We start from the raw sequence: 22206 nt of genomic DNA, 5'->3' as shown, positions 1-22206 counted from the left end.
CAGTAACAGAAAATAATGCTGTGAATATCCTATGCTGATTCTGAGAGGTGAATAAATAGGTCCTGGGAAAAGCTTATCAATAATCTTGATTGGGGATTAAGATCATAGGATCTTGAATTTACATTTGGAATGAACTTTGGTAGTCGTTTAGTCCAATACTTATTTTGTATGTTAGGGTAGCATTAGTTAAGTTACTCTCTACTCTATTCAATGAAAAAAAAAAGGATTGATCATCTTCTAAATCTGTTCAGACTGAACAAGTTTGTTCAAATTGGTTGAGGGATTTAGTCTTGCTTTGTAGAGTTTGGTTAAAACCAGTGAGGATGAAGAATTCATGTTTCTGATGGTTTCTAAGTTTCTAAGTCTAGAAGTCTTAAAACCAAGTCTCTGAGATATAATTGCTTGGGGGTGGACATGGAGAAGAGCTCTGATCTCAGCCATGATCTGGGTGTCCTGTTCCTTAGCTAGTAGAGGATCTCAAGAACAAGAGAGGACTGGGAGATTTGGACCCTTTTAATAAACATCTTAGCAGTGTTTCTGGAACAGCAGTGATGGATGGCAGTGCCCTCATTGGGCTCTGTGGATAGAATGAATGGGAAGATGTTAGATTCATGGCATACCAAAGAGGAGTATGTTGAGAACTTGAGCCAAAGAACTTCCAGGAATTGTGAATTACCCCTTTGCAACATATCTGTCCTCTCTAAGCTTGAGTCTACTTTTCCCTTGACTGTGTATGTACTGGTGGAATGGTATCTGCCTACCTTTTCAGGGAGGATATTTTGTGCCTATTATAGAATCATAGTGCCTATTTTCAAAAGCTCATAGTACCCACAGTACCTATTTCTAAAAGATCAAGGCTAGTTTGATATCAGATAATAATCATGGTGGGGAGAAACATCATGTGGGGCCTTGTGAGCTGTAGCATTAGAAAAACCATGCCCATTCCTTGGGAGTTCCCTAAAGCCCTGAGGATACAGCATCCATACATGGAGGACCTGACTTTCCAGTATGAGAAGGGAGAAGAAATTGGTAGATTACATCCAGAGTACATGGTACATACACGTGACGGAGGTGAGGATCACAGAGATTGTATGATGTGGACACAGTCCCCATGGATAGTAAAAATCAGGGGCAAGATTTGAATCCTGACTGATTGACTGACTTCATAGACAGTGCTTTTTTTCCACTGTATTACTCTTGTACAGACTGACAGTAGAATGTAAACAAGTCAAGAAACTTGTGCTATTGAGCAGGAATTTTAAGAGCTGATGCACATTTGCCCTCCCCTAGCTAATTCCTTGGCTTCCATGGAAGCCTCTGCCCACATAATAACTTTTGAGACCCTAGTTATGGACCCACTGTGTTTAAATGCCATTAGAACCAAGAGAATAAACTCAGATGGAGGATTACTTGTATTCATGTTCATTTTCACTTCCTATTTTTCTCATGGTTTTCTTGACTCCTTAATGCAGAGAATCCCCAACCCTGCTTCTCTGAGTCTTAATTATAGAGCCCTGAGCTACCTTCTAACACTGTATCTAGAATTCTGTTAAAGTAAACTAATAGTAGCATTTTATAACTTGAGAAGGTTGGAGAATCATTGTTTTAACATATTTTGGGTTGTCATCGCTGAGATAGTTTACCTCCTTTTACCTATTTGTTATTATGCCTTTAATTGACTTAGACAATGATTTTGAACATTTTTTCATGTGGCTCTTAATAACTTCAAGTTCTTCCTTCAAAAACTGTCTATCTCCTTTAGTAATTTATAAATTGAGATGGTGAACAGCTTTTAACAGGCATCTAGTTTTGTTTTGTTTTGGTTTTTTGGTCTTGCTTAATGTTGATACCCAGAATTCATTGAACAAAGTTATATCTATGGTTGCAGCTATTATGAATATGCATGGGAGATACCTCATTAATGAAGAGGCCCTGCTAAAGACGATGCTTTGTATCAACACCATGTCAAATGCTTTTTTTGGAACCAACAGTTAAGCCAAATGTTATCATTTATTCTCTATAACTTTCAGTCAACTCTGCCTATGAAGCTGTGGTCTGCTTTAAAAAAACTGTCAGTGAAAGCCTACCACCTCCATTCACATGTTTTCATTTCTTTGGATACTCTTGATGTGCATAGACCAAGGGTGCATAGAGCCACATGTGGCCTCGAGGCTGCAGGTTCCCCATTCCTACCTCCAGCATAGACTGTTCTTATAAAACATTTCATAGAAATGAGAATTTGAACATGAGTCTAGTGTTCCCTTGATAATACTTGCTGTTGTAATTTCCCTTCCATTTCAATTCTTCTGAAACTTTTTGAAATACGTTATAAATTTACAGCCCAGTGCCACTGAAATTGTGTCAGCTGCAACACAGATTTCTTCTATGTGTATTTGATCAGATTTGGTCAGTTTTCCTGATTTCATCTTTCTAAGTAACATTATTAGTTTTCTGATGCAGATTGATTGATTGATATTGAGGCCAAGTGTAATTGGAGTGATTCTTTTTACATTGATTAAAAAAAAATGTGTTAGTAACACTGGAAGATCTGTTGCATTCCTTGACTATGTATTGTTATTTCAGTGGCATGGTATAATGGAAAGGACACTAAACTTGGAGTCAGAGGACCTGAGTTTGAATTTTGACTCTGCTACCTTGTGACCTCTCTGGATTTCAGTTTTTTCAGCTGTAAAATGAAGAAACTGGACTAGATAATCACTTGTGTACTCATTCAGCTCTAAGTCTAAAATTTATACATATCTTTAGAATTATTTGTCTTTGCTGGAGCTCAGCTTGAGCTTTCTGTGAACTCCTTTCCTCTTCATTGCTTTCCCCTTCCCAAGGTAAATATTGATCACATTCTTAAACATCTCTCATAATGGTTTGCAAATAAATTTGTATTTGACACTGCTGTTGTCTTTGATTTTCATGTCTTTGTATTTGACAGGGAGGACTAATTTGCTGCTTCTTGAAATATTTCTGTATTCTTTTAGCCCCTTGTATCCATTGTTTTGTATCAGTTAATTTAAAAAAAATTTATTGATATTTTTGTTTTAACAATACTTAAATTTCCCTCTATATCCTTATATCTTTCTTCCCCCTTCTCAGAGAGCCATCCCATGTGACAAAGAATTTTCTTCAAAAAAGGAAGAAGAAAAAGATTTGCAAAGCTGATCAATACATTTTGGCAAGAATTCCCTCTTCTTCCCTCCTCATCTCATATCACTCAAAAGCCTTCTGCCAGTATCTCTTCCTTCACTCCTGTCTCACATAAAGCCCTGCTCCTTGCCAGGAGAAACCCTTCTACCTGCATGTTATCTCATTCCATCCCATTTCCTCCTTCTATGCTTACCCCTCTATCGCTTATCTTCAATTTCTCCCCATCCTCCTGGCTGCTTCTCTGTTCCTCATGTCTCCTCTATCCTAAAAAAACCTTTCATTTTGTGCTTTCATCCCCACTATCTCTCACATCTTTTCTGCCCTTTATATATAAACTCCTCAAGGTCATCTGCAATAGGTGTCTCCACTTTCTCTCCTGTCACTTGTAACCCTCTACCATCTGACTTGTGACTTCATCATTCCACTGAAAATGGACTCTACAAAATTATCAGTGATCTCTTAATTAGGTTGATGACCCTTTCTCAGTTTTCATCCTTCTTGACCTTTCTGCAGCCTTTGACACTGTTGATCACCCTCTTTACCTTGATACCCTCCTCTCTCTAGGTTTTCTTGACAATACTTTTTCCTTATTTTTTTCTTACCCATGTGACAACTCTTCATTCTCCTTTGCTAGTTCTTCATCCATGTCATGCCCACAAACTAGGAATCCTATGTAGCACTGTCATGGGCCCTCCTTTATTTTCCCTTTATATTATTTCAATTGGTTCTCTTACCATGTCCTGTGGGTTCAATTTTCATCTCTTTGCTGAGGATTCTCAAATTTACTTATGCTAATTTACTTTCCACCCTCTTTACTGACTACCAGTCTTGTATATCCAATCTGCTTTTAGAAATTTTGAACTGAATGTCCAGTAGACTTCTTAAATTCAACTTGTCAATAACTGAAATTATCTTTTCCCCCAAACCCTCTCTCCTGTCAAACTTATGTATTATTTTTGAGGGCACCACCATCCTTCTGGTCTTCCAGGCTCACAACCTTGTGTCATCCTTGATTCTTTACTGTCTCTCAACCCCTCTCCTCTCATATCCAGTCTTTTGTTAAGGCTTTACATTGACCATGTCATATTTCAGTCTACACACTGAGTCCATCACTTCTCTATGCATTTGAGTAGCATATTTCTTCATGAGTCCTTTGGAATTGTGTTTCATCAGAGTTCCTAAGACTTCTAAAGTTGTTTGTCTTTATAATATATAGTTATTATAGAAATTGTTCTCTTGGTTCTGCCCAATTTACTTTGCATTAGTTCCAACCAGTCTTCTCAGGTTTCTCTGAAATCATCACTTTCATCATTTCTTAAAGAAAATAGTATTCCATCTCTTTTATGTACCATAATCTGTTCATCCATTCCCAATTGAACTAGTTTCTAGTTCTTTGCCATCACAAAAAAAAGCTTCTGTAAAAAGATATATATATGAAAGTCATTTTCCTTTTCTTTGATCTCTTTGAGGGCTCAGACCAGCTACTTGGTCCAGTGTTGCTGGGTCAAAGGGTACACACAGTTTAATAGCTTTTGAAATTGCTTTGCAGAATTGCTAGATCAGTTCACAGTTTTATGAACAATGTATACATGTACCTGTTTTCCCACAACCCCTTCAGCATTTTTCAGTTTTCTTTTTTTGTCTGCTTTGCCTAACTATTGAGCATAAGATGGTACTTCAGAGTTGTTTTAGTGTACGTTTCTCTAATTATTAGTGATTTAGAACATTTTTTAATATTGCTATTAGTAGCTTATATTTCTTCCTCTGAAAACTGCTTGTTCGTATAGTTTCCTTTTATCAATTGGAAAATGAATTTTATTTTTATAAAATTGCATCGGTTCTCTATATATGTCTTGGAAATGAGACTTTTATCAGAGAAACTTACTCTAAAGATATTTTCCCACATTTTTCCAGTTTCCTGCTTCTCTTCTAATTTTAGGTACATTGGTTTTGTTTGTTTAAAATTTTATGTAATAAAAATCTTTACCTCTTTTGAACCCTTCTGTCTTTTTTGGTCATGAATTCCTTCTCTGTGCATAGATCTGACAGTTTCTTCATGGTCCTCTGTTTTTTTTTCTTAATGATGTTCCTTTTGGGATCTCTTTCAGGAGGTGATTGATGAATTCTTTCCATTTTCATTTCCATGTTACCCTCTGGGTCTAGAATATTAGGGCAGTTTCCCTTGATAATTTCTTGGAAGATGATGCTTCGGCTCTTTTTTTGATCATGGCTTGACTCCCCTTGGCTCTTCAGGCTAAGGACTCCAAAAGTGGAAGTTGCTGTCACAGTGGCTGCAGCCCTGGGCTGGCACCAGACAGCACTCCCCTGTCACCCAGGTGAAACAGCTTTCTTACTGACCTTTGAAGCTGTCTTTGGCATTTGTGAGTTGAGAAATCTGGGAAATGCAGCTGCTACCTGTCATTCCGCGCCCTGAGACATGCTCCAGTTCTGTCTGTATGGCACACCAAATCTGGGCTGCCCTGTGCTCTGAGCCCAATGCAATAGACCTTTCCTGTTGGCCTTCCAGGCTGTCTTGGGCTGGAAATCTCTTTCATTCTGTAGTTTTGTGACTTCTGCTGCTTTAGAATTTTAGAGTCATTTTTTGCAGGTATTTTATCAGCTATGGGGGGAGAGCTAGAGGAGGTCCATCTTTCTACTCTGCCATCTTTCCTCTATTCTTTGATTTTCAAAATATCTATTTTGGTGTTTAATTTTTTTTAAAAAAAGTTGTTTGATTTCATTTAGCTGTTTATCCAATTTCTTGATTTACTTCCCCTCATTTTAGTGTCATCTCATTTTTGTCATCTTTCGGTGAAAATATTGATTTCTTTCTCTGATTTGTTCTGTCTCTTTCTACTTAACTTTCAGGATTAAGTTATTTATTCTCCATTAATTTTTAATTGTTTCCTTAGCAACCCTTTACTTAATATAATTTTTATTGTTTTTGGTAAACGTTTAATATTTCCATTTTTCTGGATTTACTTGTGAAGTATTTATATTCTAAAACATAATCAGTATTTTTGAAGATTTCATTCAGAACTTAGAAATATGTATACTTCTTTCTATTCCCTTTCAATAATTTCCAGAGTTTTGTCATATCTGGCTTTTTAAAAATTCTCTGTATGCCCTTTACTTCCTTTTTTTTTCTTTTAGATTCATCTAGGTCTAAGATGGGTAAATGGAAGTTCCCTACTGTTGTGGTTTTATTATCTTTTTCTTCCTGTATCTCATTTAAGTTCTAATTTTATTATTAAGATCCTTTGACTACATCTATGTTTAGTATTGATATTAATTCATTTTCTTTCATCAAGTTATTATTTTCTGTTTATCTCTTAATTAAGTCTAATATATTGAATCACTCCTCAACATTTATAGAAGCTGCAGTATATCAGAAAAATTTTAATTTGGGTAAAAAAAGTGGTAATATGACATTGCTGAGATACAAATCAAGAAGCACAAAGGAATTAATGTCATTAAAATGTTAAAAAAATGTCAAATGAATACAAGTAGGAAAATTACATAAACCTTAAACCTAATAATGCTCTATATTATAATAATATATAATTATTATTATAACAATATATTATTATAATAATAAATGTACATAATAATACCCTACAGTGATTCTGAATCCATATAGGTCATTCCAACCCCAATCTGTACTCCACCATCTACACAATAATTTCTTTCCATCCCATGTCCTACAACAGATTGTTCCCATTGTTATCCTCGCTCTACTATGTATCTTCAATTTCTTCCTGTTTAGTGGCTTCTTCTCTGCTGCCTACAAACCAGCTCTTCTCTCTCAAACTAAAAGAAAGGTTTCATGTTATCCTTCAGTTCATGTTAACTCTCATCCTATATCTTTTCTGCCTTTTGTGGGAAAGAGAAAATAAATGTTTGTAAGACAAAGTACATTTTTAAAACGAAAGAAAACCAAGAAAAAAACTATAGCCTGAAAGAATGATAAACAAAACAAAAATTTGCTCCTTCAAAAACTAGTAAAACTGATAAACCTTTAGCCAACCTGGTTAAAAAGGAAAGGAAGAAAAGTCAAATTAAAAAAATAAAATGAACAGTGTGAAATCAAGTGAAATGAGAAGAAATAAATAGAATTATAAGAACATATTATACACTGATAATAAGCCAACAAAACAAAAAAAATAAGAAGAAATAGAGGGTTATCTGCAAAACTATGAAATATGCTAAATAGAGATCTTAAGTCATCTATCTCTGAATTAGCTTATAGGAGCTACCAAAGTAGAAGAAGAGAATAAACTCTGGTTCAGATGGGTTTAGAGGAGAATTCTAATAACTTTTAAAGAGCAATTAATTCCTGAATTACATAAATTATTCTCACAAAATTGAGGAAAAATATTTATATATATGTGCAGGTGTACATGCATGTGTGTATGGAGAGACAGAGAGAGAGAGAATGAGAATGAGAATCCCTACCCTCTTTATAGCTGAGGCAAAAAAGTTTTGTGGAAATATTTGGATTACAAAAGAGTATATTATAGCTTCCATGGGTAGACAAGCATCAGAATGGGAAGTTGGGGGAAAAAGCCGATTTTTCTTTTGAATACCTTCAGTTTGGAGTTTCCTTGTCTGGATGTTTGTAACACCAAGAATTCTCCTTGATATCTCCCTTTTTATGCTGTAGCAAAGTTCCCCTTTGGCTGTTTGATTGCTCCAGCCTCTCTTCTCTAGCCACTCAGAATCTCATAATATCTTCACTTCTTTTCTAAAAAATGTTTTCTTTTTATTTATTTATTCATAATATTCAGTTTTTATAAATTTAAGTTCCAAATTCCCGCCCCCATGCCTTTCCCCTATCTATTGAGAAGACAAGCAATATGATATCAGTTATACTTGTGAAATCATGGAAAATAGTTCCACATTGGCCATGTTGCAAGAAAAATGAACAAACAAAACAAGAAGCAAGAAACAAAGAAAGTGAAAAGTATGCTTCAGTATGTGCTCAGAGTTCATGTCTCTCTCTGGGAATAGATAGCATTTTAATCATAGGCCCTTTAAAATTTGCCTTGGAACCTTGTATTGGTCAGAGTAGCTAAGTCTTTCACAGTTAACCATTGTTAAAATATTGCTGTTATTGTGTACAGTATCCTCTTTGTTTCTTTGTTCTGTTCATTTCACTTTGCATCAGTTCATAGAAGTCTTCTCATATTTTTTTTTAATCCATTCTCCTTGTCCTTTCTTATAGCACAGTAGTATTCTGTCACAATCATATACCACATCTTCTTGAGCCATTCCCTAGTTGATGGGCTTCCCCTCAATTTCAAATTCTTTGCCACCACAGAAAGAGCTGCTATAACTATTTTTGTACATAGAGGTCCTTTTTACTTTTGCTCTCTTTGAAATACAGGCCTCGAAGTAGTATTGGTGGTATATCAGAGTTGTTTTAATTTGCATTTCTCTGATCAATAGTGATTTAGAGCATTTTTATATGAGTATTGATAATATAAAATACCTGGGAGTACATCTGCCAAAACAAACTCAGGAACTATAGGAACAAAAATATAAAAAAAAACCTTTTTATACAATTAAAATCAGATTTAAATAATAAATAATTAAATCAGAATTAAATAATGGGGAAATAGTGATTAATCATGGATAGGCAGGGTCAATATAATAAAATGATAATTTTATCTAATTTATATATTCAATGCCATCACAATTAAATTACCAAAAAATTATTGTACTGAATTAGAAAAAATAATAACAAAATTCATTTGGAATAACAAAAAGACAAGATTATCAAAGGGACTAATACAAAAAATGTAAAGGAAAGAGGTTTAGCAGTACCTGATCTTAAACTATATTATAAAGCTGTGATTATCAAAATTATCTGATATTGGCTTAGAAATAATAGAAAGGTAGGTCTGTGGACAGAGTAGATATACTATTTATAGTAGCAATTAAATATGGTAACTTTGTATTTGACAGGCTAGGAATTTTTTCCTCTGAAAACTGCCTATTCATTTCCTTTGACTATTTGTCAATTGGGGAGTGGCTCTTATTTTTTTATAAATTTGGCTCAGTTTCCAATTTATTTGAGAAATGAAGCCTTTATCAGAGAAACTTGCTGTAAATTCCACTGTGCCCTGCACCACCCCCCCTTCTTACTTTCCTTCTGATTTTGTCTGCATTGGTTTGTTTGTGTAAAAACTTTAATTTTATGTAATCAGAATTATCCATTTCATTTCCTGTAATCTTCTATGTTTCTTGTGTAGTCATAAATGCTTCCCTTATACAATAGATCTGATGAGTAAAATTTTCCATGGTTCTCTACTTTGTTTATATCACCTTTTTGTTTCTAAATCATATGCCCATTTTGACCTTATCTTGGTGTATAGTATGAGGTGTTAGTCTACATCTAGTTTCTTCCATATTACTTTCCACTTTTCCCCAGCAGTTTTGTCAAATGGTAAAACTTCCTGCCCCCCAAACTGTCTTCACATCTGAGGAAGGTCTCTCATTTTTTATTCAACTATACTTAGGAGTGACCCAATCTCACATAAAGGCTTTGATTGACTTAAGAAGGTGTACAGGCGCTGTTCTGATTGTTTGATTCAACTGAAAAAAAGTAAAGGTACTGGAACCAAATATTGTGATTTTGCCCCAACACTTTCCCTCTTCTCCCTGTTTTTATTATTTATTATCCCAGAAAACCTAATGGAGTTTGTTCAAAGATCAAATCTTAGATAGCTTTTTAGTGATTTGATAACTGGAAGAAAAGTCTTAGTGGAACAGTTTATAGTTTGTAATCAAATTCGGTAATTCACATTCTCTCTCTAGAAGATTTAAACTCCAATGATAGTGAAAAATGAAAAACTCTGCACTCTAATTCCATTCTGTGATTTCTTTCAGTCTTCTCAGAGCTGGGAAGCAACAGAACTCCCAGGGTCTTCTGCAACATAGACCTTCCTTTCATGGCAACCATTCTAAGCATTGTGTGAAGGAAGATTGCATTAGTTTCCAGTTCTTGTTTACTGTATTTACTATGAGAAGAGTCAATATATTTTTGTTCATGAGATTCTTTTCCTCTTTTAAAAATTTCTTTGGAGTATAGGTTGAGTACTGCTATAGCATCTTCTTTGTAGGATCGTTGTGAGAATCAAATGAGATAGTATTTGTAAAGTGCTTGGCATAGTGCCTGACACATAATAGGTACTATGTAAATGTTCATTTTCTTATTCCCTTTGCAGGATCTCAATTTTTGTTTTTTTGTATTCACCTGATGTGCATTGTAATTTTTTAAAGATTTTTTTTTGTACCTTTTTACTGATGGAGTTTGCCATTTCTGCTTTGAGAACTCTAAATTTGACCCATTGAATTCTGTGTTCTTACAGTATGGATTTCATTTATCTTTTGAATCATTGTGGTATTTAAAAAAAAAATTGTGCTATCTTAGCATTCCATAGGATTCTGAATTTCATCCCTGGTTCATTTTCTTTTTTAAAAAAATGTTTGTCAAGGGCTTTGTAATAAGTTTCATTCTAATTTTATAATTTTTTCTGTTAATTCATCTGCATGTGCTCCAGTTTTTTGTTTTATTTTTCTTTTCAAATTTTTGATGTTTTAGCCTTAAAAAAACAAACAACAAAACCTTATTTCTCTCTTATTCACTTTGTGTTTCCTCCCTCTTTGTTGGTATGTATACCCCCCAAACTTGGCTGCAAAATTGCCTCAGTCTCCTTCTAAATGGGGAAAGTTAGGTTTTGCTAGCTTGACTCTTAGCCCTGAGTAGCTTTTGGGGAATCAAGATTTAACCCAGCTGTGTTCAGACTGTAGTGTAGAGTTCCATACTTGGAGTTAGGAAGATCTGACTTCAAATCTTGCTTCAGATGTTTACTAGCTGTCTGACCCTGACCCTGGGTAAGACACTATCTTTCAGACTCTGTTCCTCACTTGTCTGATGGGGTAATAATAGCACATACTTTACAGGGGTATTGTGAGAATCAAAGGAGATGACACATATAAAGCCCTTTATAAACCTTAAAACATTATATAAATGTTAGAAGCTATTCTTCCTCCCTTTTTTTCTCCCCTAGCACTGCACCTCACCCTGACCCTCTTTTACTTCTTTGTCTCTGTTAAATCAGCATTTGCTAATTTTTTTCCCAAGGGTATAGGAAGGGTTCTGAGCGAGTTCCAGGCAGAGTCTTTGCATTTTTGGGGCTTCCTAACTTAAGGCTAGCCTCAGGCAGAGGGCATCATGCTTTCAACATCATCTCTGCCCTCCTCAAAATGTGGAAAGCAGTAACTGCTGCACTAAGTAGGATTGTTGTGACAAATGATAGAATGTATGTAAAGTACTTTCTAGATGTTTATGTGCTAGATGGTGTTTGTTACCATCATTATTTAATTGCTCAGCAGCCACTAATAATTCTAATGTTATATAAATGGTGTTTGTTACCATCATTTTTATTAAATTTCTCAGCAATCATTAGTAATTCTAGTGTTATATAAAAATAGTAATGGTGACTTGTCTTATTCTTAAGGGAAATGACTCAAGTCCTTTATTCAGAATAATGTTATACAAGCTGAGGAATTTGAACTTTTATTCAGTAGGTCAAGATAGCCTACTTTTACTGTCTGTTTTACACTCTAGGATTACATGATCAGAATTATGTTTCAGCAAGATGAATCTGATAGTAAACCAGAAAATAGATTGTAGTGGATAGAGATTTGAGGTTATTAGATTCTTGCAATAGTTCAGGTAAGAAGTAATGAGAGGACTTTCAGTTAAGATGGCATCCTGAAAGGTCATAGAGAAGCATAGCTCTCCCACATAGACCCTAGAAAAATGCCAGGAAAAGCCACAGAAAAACCAGTGATAGAGATCTAAAAAGAAGAGAAACTAAGCTCTTCCATCTAGTCTTCAACTTCATGAAAAGATAGTTAGAAACAGGCAGATAGAAACATCTTAACAAAGAAACCAATGCAAATACAAGTAACTGAAGAAATAGCAGAGATGTGGAGAGGGTTATGGTAGGGAAATCAATTTGAACTATGGTTATCTGGCTGGAAACTAGTGAAGTCAGTTTGAACTCCTAAAAACTACAGAACTAAAAGCCTGTCAGTTTTCTGAGCAGGGTCATCCAATAATTGAATTCCCAAAACCACTTCTTGACTCTTACCTGTATTGGAATATAAGCTTGTGGAATAGCATCACCCTTCTAGGTTAGTGCACAGGGAGAGCTGGTCTGGCCATGGCCTCTTTGGAATACTATGAGCCTTAATAGGTGACAGGGCCAACTTAGCACCTCTGCTTAGGGTGGTGCTTTATTTTTAAGACCAATATGATCTCTAATATCTCACTTGGGCATGTTAAGGCCACAGAAGAAGGTAGAACCAATTTCTGATTGAATATCATGCAAAGTGAAGGAAAATGAGAGTGACTAAAGGGCTATCCCGTAGTAGGACAATAAGTGACTAAGAAGGCAAGGATTGAGGTAGAAGATAAAACTTAATATAAGCCACTCTATCCAGATTGGCAGTGATAGTGGCATCCAGACTATAAAAGGGATACAACTAAATATGACCTATCCAGCTCATCCAAGATTGCTCAAGTCAATTGAACTGAACATAAATATTGAGGCTTAAAAGACAAGTAAACAGAAGAAAACATTACACACAAATAAGAACTACTGTGGCTTGTGAAGATCCCAGTAGGAAAACCAGAAGAGAGTAATCCACAATAATTTAAAGCAGAAGTTCAGAGAAAAACAAAAATGTTTTGGCCATAAGTATTACAAAAGAAGATGGAAAAAATAAAGTAAGATAAAAAATGAAATTAGAATTAAGGAGGAAAAAAATTAAAAAGACAATAAGTAGCTAAGAATAGAAAGGAGAAAACCTGACCCAGATAGTAGACTTCCTGAAAACAAAATTGAGCAAACAATTCAGTGACTTCATGAGACAACAAGAAATAGTAGAGCTAAGTTAAAACACTGAAAAAAAATGGAATAAAATGTAAGATATCTACTATCAAAAGTAACACCTAGAAAACAGATCAAGGAAAGATAAAGTAAGAATTATTTTACTCTTTGAAAACTGTGAGAAAACGAAAGCCCCAACACCATATTTCAAGAAATCATAAAAGAAATTTGATCTTATCTTAGATTTAGTTGGCATAGTGAAAATAGAAAGAATGCACTGATCACTTTTTTAATCTTTTTTGCCTTTTAAAAAATATTTATTTATTTATTTTAAGTTTTCAGCATTCATTTTCACAAAATTTTGAGTTTCTAATTTTCTTCCCATCTCTCCCATCTCCACCTCCAAAACACCCTGCATTCTGATTGCTTCTTCCACCAATGTGGCCTCCCTTCTAACACCCCTCCCTTTGTTATCCCCATCTACTCTCTTGTCCTGTAGGACAAGATAAATTTCTGTACCTTGTTACCTGTATTTCTTATTTCCCAGTTGTATGCAAAAACAATTCTCAACATTTGCTCCTAAAACTTTGAGTTCCAACTTCTCTTCCTTCCTCCCTCCCCACCCATCCCCACTGAGAAGGCAAGCAATTCAGTATAGGCTATATATATAGTTCTGCAAATGACTTCCATACTAGTCATGTTGTGTAAGACTAGCTATATTTCCCTCCATCCTATCCTGCTCCCCATTTCTTCTATTCTCTCTTTTGACCTTCTCTCTCCCCAAGAGAAGTTATTTCTAATTGCTCCCTCCTCCCATTTGCCCTCCCTTCCGTTATCACCCCCACCCTGCTTATCCCTTTCTCCTCTACTTTCCTGTAGTATAAGATAGATTTTCATACCAAATTGAATGTGCATGTTATTCCTTCCTTGAGCCAGATGTAATCAGAGTAAGCTTCACTTTTTCCCTCTCACCTCCCCTCTTTTCCCCTCTATTGGAAAATCTTTTTCTTGCCTCTTCTATGAGAGATAATTTGCCCCATTGCATTTCTCCCTTTCTCCTCCCAAAATATTCCTCTCTCACCCTTTAATTTCATTTTTTTAGATATGATCCCTTCCTGTTCAACTAACCCTGTGCTGTCTCTGTGTGTGTGTGTGTGTGTGTGTGTGTGTGTGTGTGTGTGTGTAATCCCTCCAACTACCCAGATACTGAGAAAAGTTTCAAGAGTTACTAATGTTATCTTTCCTTGCAGGAATGTAAATAGTTCAATTTTAGTAAGTCCCTTGTGTTTCTCTTTCCTGTTTACCTTTTCATGCTTCTCTTGATTCTTGTGTTTGAAAGTCAAATTCTCTTCTCAGCTCTAGTCTTTTCATCAAGAATGCTTGAAAGTCCTCCCTTTCCTTGGAAGACCATTTTTTCCCCTGAAGTATTATACTCGGGTTTTCTGGGTAAGTGATTCTTGGTTTTAATCCTAGTTCCTTTGACTTCTGGAATATCATATTCTACACCCTTTGATCCCTTAATGTAGAAGCTGCTAGATCTTGTGTTATCCTGATTGTATTTCCACAATACTCAAATTGTTTATTTCTGTCTGCTTGCAATATTTTCTCCCTGATCTGGGAACTCTGGAATTTGGCTATAATATTCCTAGGAGTTTCTCTTTTTGGATCTCTTTCAGGAGGTAATTGGTGGATTCTTTTGGTATTTTTTTTGTCCTCTGGTTCTAGAATATCAGGGCAGTTTCCCTTGATAATTTCATGAAAGTTGATGTCTAGGCCTGTTTTTTGATCATGGCTTTCAGGTAGTCCCATAGTTTTTCAATTGTCCCTCCTGTATCTATTTTCCAGGTCAATTGGTTTTCCAATGAGGTATTTCACATTATCTTCCTTTTTTTTCACTCTTTTGGTTTTGTTTTGTAATTTCTTGGTTTCTCGTAAAGTCATTAGCTTCCATCTGTTCCATTCTAATTTTTTAAAGAACTATTTTCTTCAGTGATCTTTTGAACCTCCTTTTCCATTTGGTTAATTCTGCTTTTTAAAGTATTGTTCTCCTCATTGGCTTTTTGGACCTCTTTTGCCAGTTGAGTTACTCTATTTTTAAAGGTGTTATTTTCTTCAGCATTTTTGGGGGTGTCCTTTAGCAATCTGTTGCCTCACTTTTCATGATTTTCTTGCATCACTCTCATTTCTCTTCCCAGTTTTTCCTCCACCTCTCTTACTTGATTTTCAAATTCCTTTTTGAGCTTTTCCATGGCCTGGCATGTTGCATATTTGTTTTGGAGGTTTTGGATGCAGAAGCCTTGACTTTTATGTCTTCCCCTGATAGTAAACATTGTTCTTCCTCATCTGAAAGGATGGGAGAGAGTACCTGTTCATCAAGAAAGTAACCTTCTATAGTCTTATTTTTTTTCCCTTTTTTGGGCCTTTTCCCAACCAGTTACTTGACTTTTGGGTCCTTTGTCAAGAGGAGGGTATACTCTGGGGACCTGTAAGATCTCAGTTCCTCCAAGGTGGCATTATCAAGAGAGAGGAGCTTACTCCCTGACAGGGCTCCAGGCTGAAATTCAGATCAGCTGCTCAGTTCCTCCAGGGGCTTTATCCACCAATGGATGCTGACTGCTGCCTGCCCAGCCACTGTAGCCACCATTGTCTGCTGCTGCCGCCACTACAGCCGCCACCTGGGGCTGGGGTTAGAGAAGGACCCTGCTCCCTTGTCATGAAGGTGAAAAAGTCCTTTCACTGACCTTTGAAGCTGCATTTGGTGCCTGTGGGTTGAGCCATGTGTGAACTGGGGCTACTGCTGCTGGGGATTGACCCCTGAGGCCTGTTCTGGTCCTCTTCCCATTGCTGGAAGGCCAAGGCTGGACTGGGCTCTCCTCTGTGTCTTGTGTGACAGACTTTTCCCTTCAGCCTTCTGGGTCACCCTGAGCTGGAAATCTCCTCCACTCTGTTGTTCTGTGGCTTCTGCTGCTCTAGAATTTGTTGAGAGTCTTTCTTTACAGGTATTTTATGGGCTGTGGAGGTAGAGATAGAGTATGCTCGGCTTTCTACTGTACCATCTTGGCTCTGCCCCCTCACATCGATCACTTTTTTTTTTTAATTAAATTTATTTATTTAACTTTTAACATTCATTTTCACAAAATTTTGGGTTACAAATTTTCTCCCCTTTTATCCCCTCCCCCCCCCAAACACCAAGCATTCTAATTGCCCCTACGACTGATCTGCTCTCTCTTCTATCATCCCTCTCTGCCCTTGTCTCCGTCTTCTCTTTTGTCCTGTAGGGCCAGATAGCTTTCTATACCCCTTTACCTGTATTTCTTATTTCCTAGTGGCAAGAACATTACTTGACAGTTGATCCTAACACTTTGAGTTCCAACTTCTTTACCTCCCTCCCTCTCCACCCCTTCCCTTTGGAAGGCAAGCAATTCAATATAGGCCAAATCTGTGTAGTTTTGCCAATGACTTCCATAATAGTTGTGTTGTATAGGACTAACTATATTTCCCTCCATCCTATCCTGTCCCCCATTACTTCTATTCTCTTTTGATCCTATCCCTTCCCATGAGTGTCGACCTCAAATTGCACTCTCCTCCCCATGCCCTCCCTTCTATCATCCCCCCCACCCTGCTTATCCCCTTATCCCCCACTTTCCTATATTGTAAGATAGGTTTTCCTACCAAAATGAGTGTGCATTTTATTCTTTCCTTTAGTGGAATGTGATGAGAGTAGACTTCATGTTTTTCTCTCCCCTCCCCTCTTTATCCCTCCACTAATGAGTCTTTTGCTTGCCTCTTTTATGAGAGATAATTTGCCCCATTCAATTTCTCCCTTTCTCCTCCCAATATCTTTCTCTCTCACTGCTTGATTTCATTTTTTTTTAAGATATGATCCCATCCTCTTCAATTCACTCTGTGCACTCTGTCTCTATGTATGTGTGCATGTGTGCATGTGTGTGTGTGTAATCCCACCCAGTACCCAGATACTGAAATGTTTCAAGAGTTACAAATATTGTCTTTCCATGTAGGAATGTAAACAGTTCAACTTTAGTAAGTCCCTTATGACTTCTCCTTGCTGTTCACCTTTTCATGGTTCTCTTCATTCTTGTGTTTGAAAGTCAAATTTTCTTTTCAGCTCTGGTCTTTTCATCAAGAATGCTTGAAAATCATCTATTTCATTGAAAGACCAATTTTTCCCCTGAAGTATTTATACTCAGTTTTGCTGGGTAGGTGATTCTTGGTTTTAGTCCTAGTTCCTTTGACTTCTGGAATATCCTATTCCATGCCCTTCAATCCCTTAATGTAGAGGCTGCTAGATCTTGTGTTATCCTGATTGTATTTCCACAGTACTTGAATTGTTTCTTTCTAGCTGCTTGCAATATTTTCTCCTTGACCTGGGAACTCTGGAATTTGGCCACAATGTTCCTAGGAGTTTCTCTTTTTGGATCTCTTTCAGGCGGTGTTCTGTGGATTCCTTGAATATTTATTTTGCCCTCTGGTTCTAGAATCTCAGGGCAGTTTTCCTTGATAATTTCATGAAAGATGATGTCTAGGCTCTTCTTTTGATCATGGCTTTCAGGTAGTCCCATAATTTTTACATTGTCTCTCCTGGATCTATTTTCCAGGTCAGTTGTTTTTCCAATGAGATATTTCACATTATCTTCCATTTTTCCATTCTTCTGGCTTTGTTCTATGATTTCTTGCTTTCTCATAAAGTCCTTAGCCTCCATCTGTGCCATTCTAATTTTGAAAGAACTATTTTCTTCAGTGAGCTTTTGAATCTCCTTTTCCATTTGGCTAATTCTGCTTTTGAAAGCATTCTTCTCCTCATTGGCTTTTTGAACCTCTTTTGCCAATTGAGTTAGGCTAGTTTTCAAGGTGTTATTTTCTTCAACATTTTTTTGGGTCTCCTTTAGCAGGGAGCTGATCTGCTGTTCATGCTTTGACTTCATGTCTCTCATTTCTCTTCCCAGCTTTTCCTCCACCTCTCTAACTTGATTTTCAAAATCCTTTTTGAGCTCTTCCATGGCCTGAGCCCATTGAGTGGGCTGGGATACAGAAGCCTTGACTTCTGTGTCTTTGCCTGATGGTAAGCATTGTTCTTCCTCATCAGAAAGGAAGGGAGGAAATGCCTGTTCACCAAGAAAGTAACCTTCTATAGTCTTATTTCTTTTCCCTTTTCTGGGCATTTTCCCAGCCAGTGACTTGACCTCTGAATATTCTCCTCACACCCACCTCGCCTCCTGATCCTCCCAGCCAGCGTTTGGGGTCTGAGATTCAAATGCTTCTTCCAGCCTTAGGGCTTTTGGCGGGGGCAGGGCTGCTATTCAGTGTGAGATTAAGTTCAGCTGCTCAGGTCAGGGCAGGGCCGCCTCTCAGGCTCAGTTCCCTCAGGGGGTTTATGCACAGACCTTCCACAGTGGATTCAGGCTCCCGCCCGCTTTGGGAGCCCCTGTCTGCAGCCGCCTCTCAGCTTCTACCTCTCGGGGGGGCCTGAGTTATGGGGGCACCCCACTCCCCTCTCGACCTACCAAAGAGACTCTCTCACCGACCCCCGTCACTTGTGGGTGGAGGGACTTGTGCGGCCGCTGGAGATCCCATCCCTGAAGCCCGCTTGCATCTTTTCCTCTCGGTGCCGCGGCCGCGGCAGGGCTGCGCTCAGCTCCCAGTCCCGGCGCCCAGTCCGCAGCGCAAAGGACCTTTTGTGAGAGGTTTGCAGGTCTCTCCGGAACAGAAATCTCCCTCACTCCAATGTTCTGTGGCCTCTAGGTGCAGAATTCGCCATGAGTTACTTCTTTGTAGTTGTTCTATGGGTTGTGGGTTCGGAGCTATGTGTATGTGCGTCTTTCTACTCCTCCATCTTGGCTCCACCACCTTGATCACTTTTTGAAAGAAACTTGAAACTGGTTCCAGACATCCGGGAATGTGATAGTCAAAATCCAGAACTTTCAAGTCAAAGGAACAATACTGCCAGTAGACAGAAAGAATTTGAATGTCAAGGAATTGCCGTTAGAATCACCTGTGATTTAGCAGCAAATGCTATAAAGGAGAAAAAAATATTAGAATACAGTATTCTAAAAGGTAAAATAGAAGGGCTGACAACCAAGAATAAATTACCCTGTAAAACTGAATATAATCCTGTGGGGAGGAAAATGGAATTTTAACAGAGATCTTCATGAATAGCCTAAACCAGGTATGGGGAACCTGCTGCCAATTTGTTCCATGAAGTTTGGGTTCAGTCAAAGGGCCTCACAAGGTCCACATGTGGTCTCAAGACCTTAAGTTTCCCACCACTGGTAAACAGTCCTGATGAATTGATGTGAACTGAGTTGAAATTTTGAAATGCAAATGCAAGAACAAAGAGAAATCTAGAGGTTAAATAAATGTACATATATATATATATATATATATATATATATATATATATGAGTACGTAGATATATGTGTGTATATTATATATATATATATACACACACATGCACAAGTATATATGGTCTAAATAAACAATAACAAAATATTTATATTCTAATAGGGGGCAAAGAAATGAGGAATCCCGGGGTGTAGTGAAACCCATAAATTTTTGTATGGGGCCAATATGTGGATTCATTGTATTTGACTATGCTCATTTGTTATAGTTCTCTCTCTCCCTCTTCCTCCCTCTCCTTCCTCCCTCCCTTCCTCCCTCTCAAAATGGGCAATGGGGGAGGATTGTTTAGGAGAGGTACAGGTTAGTAGTAGTGATGCCAAAATAAGAAAAGAGGTCATAGTAACTTTTAGAAAAAAAAAATGTACAAAAGAGAACAGAAGGAGATTCAAAAGGAAAGAAGGGATAAATAGAACAATTTTCAAAGTAACCTATAGATTTTATCATATAATTTTTAAAAAAGCAAGTTGTAGGAAATGAAGATTTGTGATTTCGCATAATTCCCTTTTGTAATATGTATATAGAAATGCTATTTTTGGAGTTTAACTTAAAAGTTAAATTTTTTTTAAAAAAGTAATGTGATCTATTTGTATTTTTCTTAATATTGAACTAATTCTACATTCCTAATATAAATCCTGGTCATAGTGTATAATATTTTTACTATGTTGCTATAGCTTCTTTCCTACTATTTTATTAAATATTTTTCCAACTATGGTGATTAGATATTATTATATTATTTTCCACATCCACTCCACTGGACTTCTCATCCTGCAGATACTTCTATCTTTGCAGCTGCTTCTTCTCAGTTTTGAGTTCCTCTCTGGAACTTCCATTTGAAAAAGTAATCATATCAGCCACACTCATTTCAAATTTGCCATAGCTCTTGATTTTCAGATCTACCTTTCCAGCTTGCCTTGTGCAGGTATTTTCTCCCCGATTCTTGCTATTCAGCTCCCTTTAATTTGTTGTCAGTGGATAAGGTACTGAGGCTGGTTCAGGAAGACCTGAGTTTAAATCCCACCATAGGTAGTTACTGTCTGTGGAGCCCTATTCAAGTCTCTTGAACTCTGTTTGTCTCAGTTTGCTAAATTGTAAAATGAGGATAAAAATAGCACTTACCTCCCACTGCTATTGAGAAGGTAAAATGAGTTAGTACTTGTAAAGCACTTATAACAGTGCCTGGCACATAGTAGGTGCCTAATAAATGCTTGTTCTCTTCCTACCTTCCCAACTTTCGTTTAGAGATACTTAGTTTTGTTGTCATCGTCACTTTTGACTCATGGAAAGTGGTTAGAAGGATAGTATCTTTCCCTAATTTTGTAAGCAATTTATTTAAAATTGGAATTAAATGTTAACTTTGTTGTAATGATTTCTAGTACAGTTTATGATCTGGTACTGATAGACTTCCTTCCTTATGACATCTTTTTAAAATGTGTCTTGTGTATTATCATTTTGTATACACGTCTTATTTCCCTGCTATATTGTAAAACCTATAAGGACAGGGACTCAACATCTAACACAGCACTTCACGTAGTTATTGTTTAGTGAATGTTTGTTGAGTCAAACTATATGATTGTAAAATTTCAAACAGTCTGCTTAAAGCTTTAAACTTTTAATAATGTTTTCTTTACAGTTTGGTGACTGTATTGAATTGCATAGCCATGTTTCGAAATAGTCTGAAGATGCTTCTCAGTGGTGGGAAATCGAGCCGAAAAAACAGGTCCAGTGGTAAGTGATTAAACATTATTCAGTGTGTATATTTACTGTTTGCATAAGACTATCAGAAAGAGTAATATTGCAGACATTCTAAGCTTTGCTTTGAATACTATGTTAATACCATGATATTGTGTACTTAAATTCAATTTTATTTTAATATGCTGCTGAAAGAAAGGAAGGAAATAAGCAGTTACAAGGTACTTACTGTGTTCCAGGCACTGTGCTAAGAGCTTTACAAATACCTCTTTTGAGCCTCACAGTAGCCCTGGAAGGTAGATGCTATTATTATCCGCATTTTATAGGTGAGAAAACTGAGGCATACAGAGGTTAAGTGACTTGCTCTCAGGATCATATAGCTAGTATCTGGGGTTAGATTTGAATTTGGGTCTTCTTAACTCCAGGTACATCCCTGTATCCACTGTGCCACCTAGCTACCTCTGAAAATGAATTAATAATGAGGACCTTGAGTAAGTCACAGTGTTAAATTATATTCCATGTACACTTTTTAAGAATATGGAAAAGTGTATCATCCCAATCCTCATTATTTATTATTTAGGGCAGAATTCTGTATCACATGGATGACGTAGGCACTTAAAGGAGTAAGCACTAGTTAGTTATCTCATAAAAGTAACTTTTGGGGATTACCTACCCTTATAACACCTGTTAAACATTACGGTTTTTCTTAGCATGATTACAAAGTTTACATGTTGTTATGGAAATGTATTATAAACTTGAAGATAAAAATGCATAGTTTCTGTATATAGTAATGAAAATCATGGATGTGTTTGCAACTGAAATAGAATGTCTAGAGTATTGTGGACCAACAAATAAGGAATAATTTTATCAGAGAGAGATTCAGTTTTTAACATAGTGATCAGTTCTTTATAGGTCATCCTGGAAAATATATAAAACAGTTTTAGCTATGGAAGCATGAATAGAGGATATTAGTGATGTTTTATTTGGACAGTGATATAGTAATATAGTAAAGAACAAGATTAAGCCCAAATATTA

At 36.7% G+C, this 22206-nt stretch overlaps 1 protein-coding gene across 9 annotated transcripts in view; it reads left to right on the top strand.

Moving 5' to 3' along the window:
- TANC2 (tetratricopeptide repeat, ankyrin repeat and coiled-coil containing 2) overlaps positions 1 to 22206 on the top strand; it is a 551137-nt gene that overhangs the window by 34647 nt on the left and 494284 nt on the right. For all 9 annotated transcript variants that reach the window (XM_072645876.1, XM_072645869.1, XM_072645875.1 and 6 more), the window contains exon 2: positions 21113 to 21207. In XM_072645876.1, coding sequence (XP_072501977.1) covers positions 21141 to 21207 — 67 coding nt within the window. In that variant the 5' untranslated portion in view covers positions 21113 to 21140. The remainder of the gene's footprint in view (positions 1 to 21112; positions 21208 to 22206) is intronic.

Source organism: Notamacropus eugenii, chromosome 2 (assembly GCF_028372415.1).
Source record: "Notamacropus eugenii isolate mMacEug1 chromosome 2, mMacEug1.pri_v2, whole genome shotgun sequence".
In the NCBI taxonomy this organism is placed as follows: Eukaryota; Metazoa; Chordata; class Mammalia; order Diprotodontia; family Macropodidae; genus Notamacropus; species Notamacropus eugenii.
Note: the sequence above shows the minus strand (reverse complement) of the source record. Positions and strands in the feature narration are given on the sequence as shown.